The 15,130-nt window shown below is 40.2% G+C and overlaps 1 protein-coding gene across 1 annotated transcript in view; it reads left to right on the forward strand.

The window, feature by feature from the left end:
- The window catches only part of brinp3a.2 (bone morphogenetic protein/retinoic acid inducible neural-specific 3a, tandem duplicate 2), a 53,176-nt gene extending 42,415 nt beyond the window's left edge, over positions 1-10,761 (forward strand). Inside the window, exons 7-9 of the mRNA XM_070961446.1 lie at positions 2,300-2,522; positions 8,041-8,383; positions 9,466-10,761. Of these exons, the coding sequence (XP_070817547.1) occupies positions 2,300-2,522; positions 8,041-8,383; positions 9,466-10,236 (1,337 nt within the window). The 3' untranslated portion in view covers positions 10,237-10,761. The remainder of the gene's footprint in view (positions 1-2,299; positions 2,523-8,040; positions 8,384-9,465) is intronic.
- Positions 10,762-15,130: the final 4,369 nt, after the last annotated feature.

Consider the following 15,130-nt stretch of genomic DNA (forward strand, 5'->3'; position numbering starts at 1 on the left):
GTTAAATCTGAGTCAGGATCCTATGTGTATGTTCCTCCCTTTTCTATGATTTATAGGTGGACTATAATAGCTGGTTGTGAATCCTGGGTGCTGGCACACTATCTGCATAAAGCAAATTAACAAGGCGACAGGACCGGATTAAAAAAATCAACAGCTTTCGGCTCAGGTAGTTTACAATATGTCTGGAGCAGATTAATCAGCTATAAAACCCATTTATTGCAAGTCCGGCTTTTCATATCACTGGGGAAACAGTTTGAGTGGAAGCTCCTAGCATAATGTTTGGTTATTATTGCTGTGCTCGGTCACCCTGCCTTGGTGATTATTACTCAGGTGAAAGCAAAATGGATGTCTTTTTTCCACTCCTCAGATTTGGCTGAAATATCCCTAAGTGCAATTACTTTCAAAGTTTATGTTTTAATAGCTGGGTGTGAAGTGAGGGCAGGACCGTGCTCAGAATGCAGACAACCGCAAGTGTCATAAATGTGTCCTTCAGTGAGGGATATCGCAGATTTCTAGCTTTGTCAGCAAAGGAAGATGCCAGGAAGTGGTCTCACCACAAGACACAGATAGAGATCAGTTAGCGACCAATACTATTGTTAACATGAAAACAGTCAATGACAAACTCAGTCATTTTTCCCAGACGAACAGTTACCTGTTGTCTTAAGCAGGATCCTGTCTGTAGCTATATGTGGCTGTTCCATTCAGACTAAACTAATTCATTTAGTTCATGTGGCAATGTAGTGGACAATTTTCTCTGTAAGGGACAATAAAAATGCTTTGAACTTGAACACAGAGTTGCAGCAGTAATACCCCCATCAGAGATGCTGTGTTTTAGCATTTTTAAAGAACAATATATAATGTTCACAATATTTTTGATACCTTGTCTCATGGAGCCAAATTCCCAAATAAAAAGTTTGCTTTGTGCTTCAAAATGCACCATCTCTCATTTTTTACCATCTTTGGTGTCATTCTGGAGGGTTTTTGTTTCCTTTGCTTTTCAGGGAATACAATCAAAATGTTAGAGGTGACTTTTTCAAGCACCTGCCAGATGCTTAGTCCCAATTCAGGTACCCCAACATCTGACCATTTTCAAAGGCTCTTTCAAATGCAACTGAGCCATCCTTTGCCTTAAACTGGAGGACACAACTGGTGCACCATCTGCATTTCATAATAACCCACAATGCAATGTGCACAAGGCAGTTGTTTAATGGAGTGTTGAAGTGATGCTTGTCAAGTCATAAAGTCAGGAAATATAACACGGCCGCATTGTATTTATGAGATATTTGCTTTCAGGTGGCCATCATATTATATGAAGTGGACCCATGACTAGGCCACTGCAGGATGTCAATAAATATGAACATAAATGTTGTTTGCAGCTGAGGCTTGTTGTAAGCACAGGATGAAAGTAAGGCCACCTAGATACATATAGTGTTAACATGCCAGTTCTCCATCATGTATTGAAGTAAAATGTCACAACTTACACTGTATAATTTGGTATCGATAGACCCAGAAGTTACCCAACAAAATAGCGCAATTACACAAAAATCAAATGTAGGTGCAAGGGTATTAAAAAATACAACAATGAAAACACCTGCACACTGACTCCAAACCACAGAGGTACATATTTAAATGGAAAATGTTTCCCAAGTCCATGCAGTAACATCCTTCATCCAATCATGTGTTCACAACATGGTGAACCTCTCTCCATCCTTGCTTGTGAACAACTGAGCCTTTCCAGGATGCCCCTTTCATACTCAATCATGATACTATCACCTGTTACCAATGAACCTGTTTACCTGTGGAATGATCCAAACAGGTGTTTTTGGAGCATTCCATTACTTTCCCAGTCTTTAGTTGCTCCTGACCCAACATGTTTGAAACGTGTTGCTGCATCAAATTCAGAATAAGCAGATATTTACAAAAATCAATGAAGCTGATGAGGTCAAATATTAATTATATTGTCTGTGTTTTCCATTGCGTGTATGTCAATAAGGATTAGCGAATTGTCACATTCTTTTTTATTTATTTTTTACACAGTGTTCAAACTTTTTTTTTTTTTTAATCAGGGTTGTATAATATTTATCACCCTGGGTAGTTTGGATGGGGAATTCCACCTGTAATCAGCTGCTATTGATGTAAATATGGGTGTGATAACCACCATTTGTCATGATGGTATCTAATGTTGCACACAGTATAGAGGATATTTGATGCTAACAGTCCTCTTGGAAATAAATATGACCATGCTCAATAAATGTTAGAATGATAAGATACCCTCTTTTATCTGTCTTTTCTGTTAAAGATGAATTCAAGGCGTTCTATGCAAGGCTGCCCCAAAATTATTTCCTGAACGTGTCAACTATCCAACACTTGTGGTCAATTGACAACTTGTTCCAGTGGCGATATGAGCAGCTGGAGAACAGCATGCGGGTCCTCTCCAAACGAGCCCAGAGAGTCATCTTCAAGCTCTTCAGTCTTAGTAAAAGATGTCACCGACAGCCCCAAGTCCGCCTGCCAAGAGAACGGTGAGTGCAGCTGCTGAAACACACAGTTTTAGTCTCTCTATGTCCATGTTAAAGGTCCCACGGTATGCTCATTTTCAGATTCATACTTTCATTTTAGGTCTTTACTGAAAAATGTTCACATGCTTTAATGTTGAAAAAATTTTATTTTTACTACTGTCTATCTACTGTCAATTGCTGCAGCACCTTTATTCATACTCTGTCTGAAACACTCTGTTTTAGTGCCTGTCTCTTTAAGGCCGTTCAACTGATTGGTCAGCTCTCACAGGCCTGAGCAGGCGTTGCTCACTGTGTTTCTGCATCAGCTCTGCAGGTGTTTTGGGAAACAAGGCCATACTTGGGGCATTGCTGAGGGTGGTTACTCTGGATATGGGCTGTGTTTCTGAATATCGGCGGTGTGCATTTCTTCGTGGATTGAGCATTTGAGGCTTTCACAGTATTTATATTGCACCTAGACCAGCTTTATTTATATATGTAACTCTCACTTTCTACAATATGACACCTTTAGCCATGTGGCTCTAATAGATTTTTTTTAATGTGTTTTTGTCGAGGGTGACTTTCTCCCAAGTAGGTTCCTGGGTAAAGCTACTGCAGCCAAAATTTTTATTTAAAGCAGTGTCTTTTTTATTCTCTTCTTGTGTAGTCTTCCCTTTCTGTTTGATCTAGACTCCAGTAGTAGTTCCAAAGTCGTGGCATTTTTACCCCACAGCTAATGTACATCGAATCATAGCCTGCAGTGCCCTCTATAGATTTCGAGGGACGTAGGTGGAAGTAAACAAGCTGCCATACTGTGGTGGCGTTTCACTTGTATACCCTCGCTATATCCCTTTGCTGTATGCGAATGATTTCATTTTTATCTCTTTTGTACAGCTTTCCACTAGAAATATGCACACCCTGCTACATGTTGAAATACAGTGAAATGGCATCAAAACAAGCTAGACATCTACAGTATAGTACAAGTTTTCAACCCAATTTAGCCTCGTTTTTATAGACACATATCTTTTTATTTGCAGATGACCATAAATGATCTTACATGGCTTAGCTTGCTGTTATCAGCTGTTCCGACAGTCAACTTTTACTTAAGAAATCCACAAGTCTCTGTTCCATTAAATCTTTATCAGGCTTCATGAAATCTGCATGAAATGATGAAATCTTCATTTCATTGCACCGGACTTCATCTCCATGAAATCCCTGTGAAACCAGATTCTCTGCATGGGTTTCATGGCTGCAAAGAAGAAAAAGCCACGTTTATGTCTTTATGTCTTTCTCAGCTTGAGAAGTTTTCAAATCAAATTCTGTATTTGAGCTGACTACAAAATCAGATGAAATTTTGAAAGAGGGATTGAACATTTGTTGATTTGCTGCCCTGTTGTATGTTAGTGAATGAAGCTAAGTTACAACACTTTGACACCTATTTTGGCAAGGTTAATCAGACAATAAGTTTTTTCTCCTTTATATAACCATAACCAACTTGAACCAACTAGCTAATAAACTAAAACTAGACTCAACAACACATTTTCTTTCTCATACCTAAATGGATTTATGTCAGTATGTTTCAGTGTTTTCTGATCTGCAGCACCTGTTGTCACAGTTTAGTTTAGGCAATTAAAACTAGTTGATTCAATGGGTAAAGACCACCATCAAGGTTGAGCAAAACCAATTTTGACTGTTGTTTGGACACAGAAAAATAATCATAGTCTCCAGTGTAAAAGTTCAGTCCACTTCAACCTTCTCCACGACATTTTACAGTGTTATAACAACATCATGCCTTTACTGCTAAGAGAGGACATTATTCACATGGCAGCAAGAGGTCACTTGTCAGGTCATTGTAAGTGTTTGACCAATGGTGTAATTTTTCTGCTAAGGACAGTTTCTGAATCTCAGACTAATGCCAACACTAGATAAAGCCCAAGTTCACTTCGGCTACCTTATTCCATCAGAGGGTGTGATTACTAATGGCGATGAATCCAACCATCACTGTCAGTCACACAGTGTTCAGATCGACTGAGGTTCCACAGTAATGGTGGTAATGCTAGAGAGCACAACACATGAATCAACCGGCCGATTAATCTTTACAGTGCTTGCTGTTCAATGTCCAGTTTCCCTCTCTCAGTTTCTTTTCTTCTTCTTTCCTTTCTCACACTCAGTGTACACCACTGTCTCCTCCTGTCTGCCACATTGCCAAAACAGACATTAATCAATGATCTGTGCAGCTGATATTCCCACCCACTTGCCAGGAAAAGGAGTGGGAGCATCATTGCCCTCATCCAGGCAGAGTTTATCTATGTTATTACCGTCACATCAACTGTGAAGCTTTCCCCCCTTTTTTTTATGTCTTCACAGAAATCTCCATACTCAGTGGAAGGAGGCTGAGAATGGGATGTTTGTCAGTTTGCCTGGGAGAGAAACGGAAACTCTCCAAAAAACCCTTGCTCTCTCTTTAACATCCTGTTCGGGGCACTTGAGATAGATGAGAGATGTGTGATTGATTTTGCTTCCTGGGGGCTACTTTTCGTCTGCGCTGACAATTATGAGCAAATAAGCCAGTCGAAGCAGCAGTCAGCTTGGCTTTTATTAGGCGGGTAATGATAAGACTACACAGTACACTTTGTGCTCAAACTTTTGCCATTAGGCATAATGATGCACATTGTCATTCAAGTGATGTTTTTAGTACTTCTGCTTTAATCAGCTTAGAAAATGCCTTTCTTATGCGCAACCTTCCCCCAAAAAAGGTGCCAGTTTTTTTCATGAACTCCAAGGTCTTGTGTGGAGGAGTCCTCTCTTCTTTGTTTCACTACAGAGAGTGCAGTTAAAATTTGACTAAAATGTTGAATAGCTTTTTAATGAACTTGTTTCGGCATTCAGTAGATCAGACCAATTTAATCTTTACAGCTTCACACTGTTTCAATTACATTAAATTGTACAGGAGAAATGGCAAGAAGGTGTGATATATGCGAGAAGACGTAATTATTGCATATCATGACATGGGTCTTCCTTTACGTTCTTTGTATTGACTGCTTTTGCCTGTTTCCCTTGTAATTGATTAACTGGTTTGGCAGTTTTCTGTTAAAAACATATACAGAGTACCTCTGACAGAAGATAACCTTGAGTTAATAAGAAATAAGTGACACTGCTCCTCTGGGGAGCGTCTATTGCAGATCTGACAATATAAATACTAGGAGCAAGTATAAAACATGACTTGATGATGATTTGATGTAATATTTTCATTTTTTTAATATAAATTTGTTTATTCTCTCTCTCTCTCTCTCTCTCTGTATTACTCACACACACAGTCACATTATGGGGACTCGCCTTACATGTAGGGACAAAATGCAGGTCCCAATAATGTAAATCATTATCATCATTTTAAGGTGAAGACTATACTTAAGGCTGGGTTAAGGGTAGGATAAGGGTTAAGTTTAAGCAAGTAGTGGTTATGGTTAAGGTTAGACTTACATTCATTGCCTGGATGTAATGTATGTGATGTATGTGCACCCTCAAATGCACAAAACAAATGAAAAATAAAAGTGAAGTGAAGACTGAAAGAAAAAGGAAGGAATAGTGAAAATATTTTACAGTATAAAGAGAGAGACATCTTTTTCTATCAATTAATTTCAGTGAAGGGCAGTCTTAATGTTACAGCATGCAATGGTATGGTTTCCACAGGACAATGCACAAAGACAAGTGTACAAAGAAGGTTTCTGGTTTTGTGGAGTTCTGGAGTTTGGAGTGGAAGAACTTCACTGGCCTGCACAGAGCCCTGACCTCAACCCCATCCAACACCTTTGAGATGAACTGGGATGCCAACTCTTTAAAATCCATCAATCTCAGGGAAACACATTTTTAATCGGTGGTTTGGTTTGGTTTTAATCACTTCAATAAGAGGTTTGGTTTTTTGTTTGTTTGTTTGTTTCTGTTTTTTTTTTTTAACATATTTTCCTAAAAAACTGCAGCTGTATAGACTGAACTCATTTTCAAACATAGTGTTGCCTGCTGCCTTAAAAGTGGCACTGAAGTGAGAAGACACTGTGATTTACAGCAGTGGTTTGGAGGAAGAGTTGCAGGGAGCAGGAGAGCTGTACATAATCACACCAGGGAACTAACAGTACAACAGCAGTCTTGTCTTGGCGACTGCTTTGCTCTGCTGAAGCTGTCGGAGGTGAAATACCTTGCCCACAGGTAGCGAGTGATGGAAAGGAAGAGCACTCTTGGTTCATTTCCCATCGCTGCTTTTTCCATTAGGGGGTTTTGATATTCAAATCAGTGATTTTCTGAAGTCAGACTTGCTTCCTACTGCCAAGCACACAATAAGATTGGGATACAGAGGAAGGATGCCCCTAATGTAATCCCGCAAACATTTTCAGATTAGCATAAAGTTTACCACAATGCTCGCTCATCAAAGAAGAAGTTCTTTTTTCTTTTTTTATCTGAAAGGAAAGCCAGCGGTATGTACTGTGCATTTCTTCTCTTCAACGAGCAAAGAGGATAAGAGGCATAAAGGGATCACAGTCGAGAATGTGCTACAGACGGGAATCAAACTCCGGTCCACATGGGGGAATTATATGTACGTCTGGAAGTCAGTTACCCTACGGCTGCAGAGCGCTTCTAATATTTATGTCACAGACTCATCCAAGACAACTTTCTCCGTCTCTTGCTTTCTTGTCCTTTTCAAACATGGATGCTTGCATTCAAATTCTTTGAATGTGTAACCTACATTCGTTGGGCACTTCAGGACAACAAAAACATGAAAACTGGTGTACTCCACCGCAATCTCAGGCCAGCCTGACTCAACAGCATGAAGGCATTCCTGCAAACAATATTATACAATCTTGACATCATCATTCTGCTGGAAATATCCAAGCAAGAGATTGCAGCTGTGACATTAGAATAACTTAAAACCTTGTAATGTGTCTAATCCTAGAAGGACACTAATTTTGAAACACAGGTACTTCTTTGTTACCAGGACGATGAATCCTGCCCCATCAGATATATGATGGGTTGCATTGAAAATGAGTGATGATTTTCTATAAGGTGCCAAACCGGACCTAAACCAAGCAAAAATTGAAGGAGCAGTCGACAGACTGTTAGAGAAGTTAGAGGTTAGGTGTTTCTCACACACAAAATGGCAGTTTAACCTCTCTCGCACAGTAATTGAGCCTTGTCCACGTATCACAATTTTCCACTCATAATTTAATGCTTTCAACACTCTCTTCTCATTGTAAACAACTGGAGAAAAAAAAAAAAAAACACTAAATGGGCACAGGCCAAAAAAACTTTCACAGAGGTCAAATTACCTAAACCACACTTGCTTGATTCCTGTCAGGCCTGTCTGCATACTTTACATTATGCTGATTATGGTTGCTATTTTTAATGAGCAAGCTGTCTGTAGACCCAGACAGGTGTCCTGGACCCAATAAAGAAGCTACCTAATAAACCAGCTCATCCTATAAGCCCCGTTCAATAACTACTCCCTCTCTGCCTCTCTACTTCTTCTTCTGTTTTTCTTCTTTCCCTGGTGCAGGCCCCAGTCCTACTGGCTGAGTCATTTCCAGTCACTCCTGTATTGCTCAGAGAACAACCAGCTTGGTGCATTCTCTGAGGAGCTCCACAGCTGCAGCTGTCGATACGAACACAGCCCCTGTCAGCTGCCACCGCCTTGCTCTGTTGGGGAAGGCTCGGCTTGTGCGGTGTGTGCACCAGACAACCACACCCGCTGTGGGAGCTGCAACCCGGGCTTTGCTCTGATGCAGGGGGCCTGCAGGCCCATGGTGGCAGACTCTACAGAGAACTACCTGGGATTCGAGACGGACCTTCAGGATTTGGAGCTGGGCTACCTACTACAGAGAGCTGACCGCAGGCTAGAGGTATTTTTCTCTTAGCCTCCATTTAATCATGTCAGGCTGATCAAGAGCTGAGCTGTCTTTCACAGCAGTAGCCTGTGGAGGATATATTCACTCATTAGAATTACTCAGCATTGCAAAGTCTCGCCCCTTGTGGCTACTGACAAATTACGTAGTATCCCCATGTTTTCCTTGTATCTGCTGTAGCAAATTTAGATCATCTGTATATCTTAGCAATTTGTGGTTGATTGATTAGAACAGAGAATAATATTGCACAAAACCAATTCAGATTTTGTAGTGATTTCATCTAATGTAAATAGATGATGATACATGATGAGCCAGTTACGGTCAAAAATACATTTATTTATTTATTTTTTTATATTATCCTGAGTATCACATAACTTACTTTCTTGCCATTGTCAAAGTGTTGTATATAATTAAAACCAGATATAACCTATTTTTTTTGCCTCAACATAACACTAGTTTACTTACATATAGATATAAATAGGTGAGATTAAATGATCATGCTTGACCTTGGAAATGGCAGCTTGATGCATCTACTGTCTTACAAGTAAGTTTGACTGTGTGTTGAGATTTTTTTGTCAAACTGCATGAAAATAGATGAAATGGATTGATGTGTTCAATTGCAAGAGGTAACTGAATACCTATGCCTTTTAAGTTGCTTCTATTCTTTCACACCTTGCTATTTTCCTTCAGTGAATGTTACACATACTTGTGCTGCCATTTTGACCCATGTGATATGTAAAGACAACAGGATAAAATTTTCCAAGATTGCACCCCAATCATTTCATTGAAAGCTTTTGCTTTTTGGGCCCATTTTGGGCCTGAAATTTCGATTACATGTTGTCCAAGAGACATACTGTACTTCATAAGCACAATGTGCTGTTTCCACTATAGCCGGGTACACTTACTGCACATCATCCCTTTTTGTAAAAATGCCTCAAAAAATATACCTCCTGTTCTCCACAAAGCGATGATTCAGCTGTAATTCTGCCTTTCTGTTGATACAATTCAAGTTTTTCCCTACTCACTGTGTTCATGAGTGTGGTATGTCCATCCTGTTTTTATGTCTGTGTGTCTGTTAGGTCCATGCAATCTTCATCAGCAATGACATGAGACTCAACAGCTGGTTTGACCCATCATGGAGAAAGAGGATGCTGCTGACGTTGAAGAGCAACAAGTACAAGTCTAACATGGTCCACATGCTGCTGGGAATATCCCTCCAGATCTGCCTTACAAAGAACAGCACCCTGGAGCCTGTCCTTACTCTCTACATCAACCCCTTTGGAGGGAGCCACTCAGAGAGCTGGTATATCCCTGTCAATGAGAACAGTTTTCCAGACTGGCAGGCAACCAAGCTGGACCTGCCCTTCGAGTGCTATAACTGGACTCTGACGCTGGGCAACAAGTGGAAGACGTTCTTTGAAACGATTCATATCTACCTTCGGAGCAGGATAAAGACCCAAGATGGAGTGAATGACAGCATTTATTACGAGCCTTTAGAAATGACAGATCCTGCTCGGAACCTTGGCTATATGAAGATCAACAGCATCCAGGTCTTTGGCTACAGCATGCACTTCGACCCGGAGGCAATCCGCGACTTGATTCTGCAGCTGGACTACCCGTACACCCAAGGTTCCCAAGACACGGCCATGCTTCAACTCTTGGAAATACGAGACCGAGTCAACCGACTGTCCCCTCCGGGTCAACAGAGGTTGGACCTATTTGCTTGTCTTCTGCGGCACCGCCTCAAACTGACTGCCAGCGAGGTGGTTCGCATTCATGCCTCCTTGCAGGCCTTCAGCTCACGTCTGCCCAGTTCAATGGATTATGAGACTACCAAACTGTGCAGTTAACAGCTGCTTGATGGGAGATCTGGACTATATATGGCTTCAAGGAGAACTCCTGGACATAAGAATTGTGCCCATTGTGGGGCAGATGCTTACAGTCTCTATGGATTACCAAACATACAGTGAATCAGGAGACAAATTATAAAGAATGTACTCATCTGGTTGTTTTGGTTTCTGTTTTGTGGCAACTACCTTCAGTGCTATATCATAAAGAATGAGGTGGATCAGCGAGAAAATGCACAACTGTTTCACAAGAACAAACTCTACAACAAAAGAAATCTACAGTAGAAATTCAGATATCACTATATAAAAGGTGAACCATCCTGTTTCAATATGACTCTCCTCATTTATACTGTAAGTACCAATGCCAAATGAATGGACATTTTATGGTAAAAATGGTACAGTCTGTTTGTTTGTAATTTTTATATGTTCCCTTTGCTTCAGTGACAGTGCACTTTCCATGAAGACCAGAAACAGTGGTGTCAGTCAAGATTTTGTAGATAAATTGATATTAAAACATCATGTTATAACAGATTCCAGCTGTTGGAATATTTTTCATGGTATTTTTAATTATCTTTCTTCTTATTTTAACATACACTTTAAAAGGTTTGACAAATTAGAGTCAGGGTAAATAAACTGGATCATGAACTGTTTGCACAGCCATGCAGCTATGTTAGCTATTCTTTTTTGCAATTACTTTCTTGTTTCTCAACATTTTTTACCTCTTTTGCTTAATAGAAATTCACCCAGTAATAACATCCCAAAGCTTGAGTGTTGGGAAATGCACTGCATGTCTGATTACTTAATCTCTCTTTTCCTCCAATCACATCAGCAGGTCAAACAAACAAGGTAAAATGTGCTATATGTAGTTTTTTCAGATGTCAATCTATAAACTGCCGTTCATCTTGGTAGCACTTCTAGAAAAGAGTAACAGCATCAACAGCCTCTATTTTGGTTCATTTGTACCTTTAATCTACTGAAAATTAAAACTACATTTCTCATGTGGTTTTATTGTAATGGAACCGACTTGTTCCCCCTCAACAACAGCCCTTGTTTAAGGTAAACCCCGTATGTAATTCAATGAGGCAAGCTAGTGTGAAATTGAAACTGTGCAGTTTGAATAGTAATACAAACTTGTGTATTACTCACACTTTCACTCACTAACACTGTTAAGTCATCAAGTTCATTTTGTTTCCAAATTTAATACAGTGGTGGTACAGTGGTACTTATTATAGTGAGTAAAGGTCAGAGGTTGGCTACAGACAGACTTGAGCCCAGGTTCCAGGGCTGTAAAGTGCAGGTTTCAGGTCATATTTAAACTTACAGGGTCTGTGCCAGGTTTGAGAATGTGTGTATTCAGTGTATTTTGTGTGTAAGAAGTAGTTCTGTCAGTTCTGTTTCAGTCTCTATCTGGTAGTATTTCTCTCTCTACAACGTAATTGGAAGTAACATCCTATCTACACTGGATGTGTTTTTGCAGTGTTGTCTTTTCAGAGTTCTGTGTGATGGAACAGACACATTGCATTTTAACCATCGCAGCTAACTACACCAGCTGTGTAGTAGCATGTGCCTCACTCAAGCTATGTAACTGCAACCTGAAGCCTTTTTTTATCACTTACACAAACAGATATGCGTATGTGTTGGGCTGTGAGCTCTGTCAAGCATGTCTGGGGTGCGCAGCAGTACTGGGGCTGAACAGATCCAGTGTAGACACTGAAAGAGGACAGCAGCTGCTGCTATTGTGCTGCTGACGTGCTGCTTCCGCTGCATGGCCAGTTTAGACAAGGTGATGGGACCAAATACCAATTAAGCTCAGGCAGCACACAGCACCTTCTGTCCAACCCAAGTGCATAGCAGCTCAACAAGCTATTGTTGAACTTTGCCTGCAGGACAGTTTGCTTGTGGTATCAGTATGCCGAGACATGCTGTGAAGAAAGGGAAGCAAACAAGGGCTTCACTTCACTAACATCACAGGTCATCCTGTACCTACAGTATGTTGTTGTTGTTTTTGTATTTAAGTATGTGCAGTCTTTCCCTAACTCTAAGCTGACCTGGCATTAATAACAGGCTGAACAAGCTACCATAATTACCATTTCTACCAGAATACCAGTTTATTTGCCATGTCTGCATTCTTTCTGTAGCTTTAAGTGGAAGCTTAAACTAAACTACACCTTTACCACTCAGTTACCATGCACCAATGTTTTAGGAATAACCAATGGGAGATAGATTATGACAGTCTCACATTATCTTTTGCCTGAAATCATCCACCGTCCACTGCACACATCATTACCCACTCTTGTCAATTTCAGAATAAGGGCAGTATACCCATGTTTCCTGACGAGACAGAACAAAGTACTGCATTGCACACACTCTGGCCTGAAAATCTGATAGTTCTGAAATAAACAGTCAGAAGTTAAAGTTTGCCATGCAAGAAAACTGTTGCAGTTGTGTTTCAGTCAACAAACATCTTTGTAACAGCGCACTAGAGGATGTGTCCTTGATTATGAACAACCTGCTACCTATAAATATTGGCAGTAAAAATGTCACTAGTCTAGAGTTTTGCATGAACGTTAACGTTTGTCAAGTGTTCAAAGCATATGGTAAATTTAACATTGGAATGGATGAGGGTACTGGTTTAAACATAAACTGTCAGACAGGCTTAGCTGTGTGGGCTCTGTTTCAGCTGTGGGAAGGCTCAGGCTTTCTCCTTTTTTCTCATTTGCATTAACTATACTCCAAGTATAATTGCTCCATGTCTCCAAATGAAAAATGATTTATTGATGTGAAGGAGATACACAAATGTATGGATCCTTAGTTCAGTCACCGATCAAAACGCTGTTGTGCCTCTGCAGAGCAGGTCAAAGACGCTGTCTGCTTTCTTAATGTCAGGTATAAGATGCCACCTCTAATCTGTTATCATGTCATGCCTTAATGACACTGCACACCAAAGGGAAGTCATGCACCTGTGAAGGTTAACAGTCATCACCTCAATTTGCCTGCTCCCCCTATCAACTCCAACTCATGTCAAAAGCTACGTTGGACGAGGGCTGTACATGGATGAGTAGTGTTTGATGAGATGTGTGAGTGCTGGAATGTATTACCAAATGTCAGCACGTCTTTTCCTGGATACGGCCGTGTCAATTACATGGAGGAAATGAGTGCTTCACTGCAGCGTGAAAAGAGCAGGTCAGAAAGAATGAGAGACAGCATCTCTGGGTGTGTTTGTTGGTCCATGGTGACTTTGGACATTCAGTGACCTCAAAGTTGAAACCGACATGGTCTCTTACAGCTGGCTGGCAGACCCTGAGATTTGCTAACCAGTTGTATTTATAACTCTGTACACAGAAGGGAAAGGAATCGCCAGATAGGAAATCTGCAGGAGTCAAACACTAATACATTTTACCCATCTTTACCAAAATATTAATTAAACATAAACATAGTCTGAGTAATTAGGGATATGGATGGTGTTTTTCAAAAATTAAAAAAAGAAATGTACTGAAAAATAATTCTGCCCTCCCACAGTATGTGTACCTCCTCCAGCAAAATAAAAAGATCCCAAGGTACCATACCCATAATTATGATGTTTAACAGCACTCTGCTCATTGTGCAATTACCAGACTCTTTTCTAAAAACCTGTGCTGCAGAGGCAGCTAGCTATAATACATTACCATGAGCTTGTAAATGGCTCCATTTTTAATTCTACCAGTGTCTCCATGCAGCCTCCCTTATGACAGTGTGAGTGGGTGGCAAGAGGCAAGCTTTGATTATAGGCACATTGACCTTTAGTAGACTGTCAATCAAAGGTATCAGAGGAAAGAAAAAAAATTCTGATTCTCTGTAAATGTGCTTAATTAAATTCTCTGTTTGTGGTTTACTAAAGATGACTTCTCTTTGTTTTTATGCCTCCACACAAGCGAGAGCCATAGCCAGAGGCAGTATGTTTTCTGGTTGTCCATCCATTCGATTCTCATGAACACAATGTCTCAGGATTTGGCACAAATGTTTGCTTGGACTCCAAGATCAACTCATTCAATCTTGGTGGTCTGACATCAAAGGTCACTGTGACCTCAACTGTTGACTGGTTGGACAAGGCATACAACAGCAAAGCAGTTTTATTCTGCTTTGGCTGAGGATACATTTTACCCAAAGGCAGAATGTTTATTCTGATGATGACCTTAGATTGTCTTTAAATCAATTGCAACCAGATAGTGAAACAAACTCAGACCACCTTGATGTTTGTTCCACATCTCCTCAGCATTGTAGCTAAAGACATCTTACTAAGACCTGAGGCAAGATCATTGCCGTGCATCAGCCTAGTACAGATAAAGGAAGAGTTACTTTTTAAATGTTTGTTTGGACATGGGGTTTCTATTCTTGCTTTCTATTGAAGAGGTAATAGGCTGGCTTTGCCATTTTCGAGGCATTTTAGGTCAAAGTTTGTCTAAATCGATGACAACGCTTTCTACCTCAGCAAAGATGAACATTTACAGTTACTTCTATTTCAAATCCTGCATTGTGTATGTCCATGTTTCCTTGTCAGCATTCTTCTTTCCTGTCTTTGCCGATGCAAATTTAATTTAATTAAAAGAGTGTCTCCATATTGCTACTAGAGGTCAAAAACGTCACAGGGAGCAGTGACTTTAAGACACAACATGTTTATCTTATTTACATGAAATGATTGCTCTCCCTAATCTCAACCAAAATGATTTTGTTGCATAAACCTACCCGCACATCGGACCAGGAGACAGGGCTGCCTTTGGAAATTTTGGTAGATTCAATCATTGATTTGGCTCATGCATTTCCAGTGCAACTGCAGTTCCAGGGAGAAAAAGATTGCATGAAGACTGAATGAGTGAAAATGAAGTAATTTAGTGACACAGATATATAAGCTAAAACGTTA

This window comes from Chaetodon trifascialis, chromosome 4, assembly GCF_039877785.1.
Source record: "Chaetodon trifascialis isolate fChaTrf1 chromosome 4, fChaTrf1.hap1, whole genome shotgun sequence".
NCBI lineage: Eukaryota > Metazoa > Chordata > Actinopteri > Chaetodontiformes > Chaetodontidae > Chaetodon > Chaetodon trifascialis.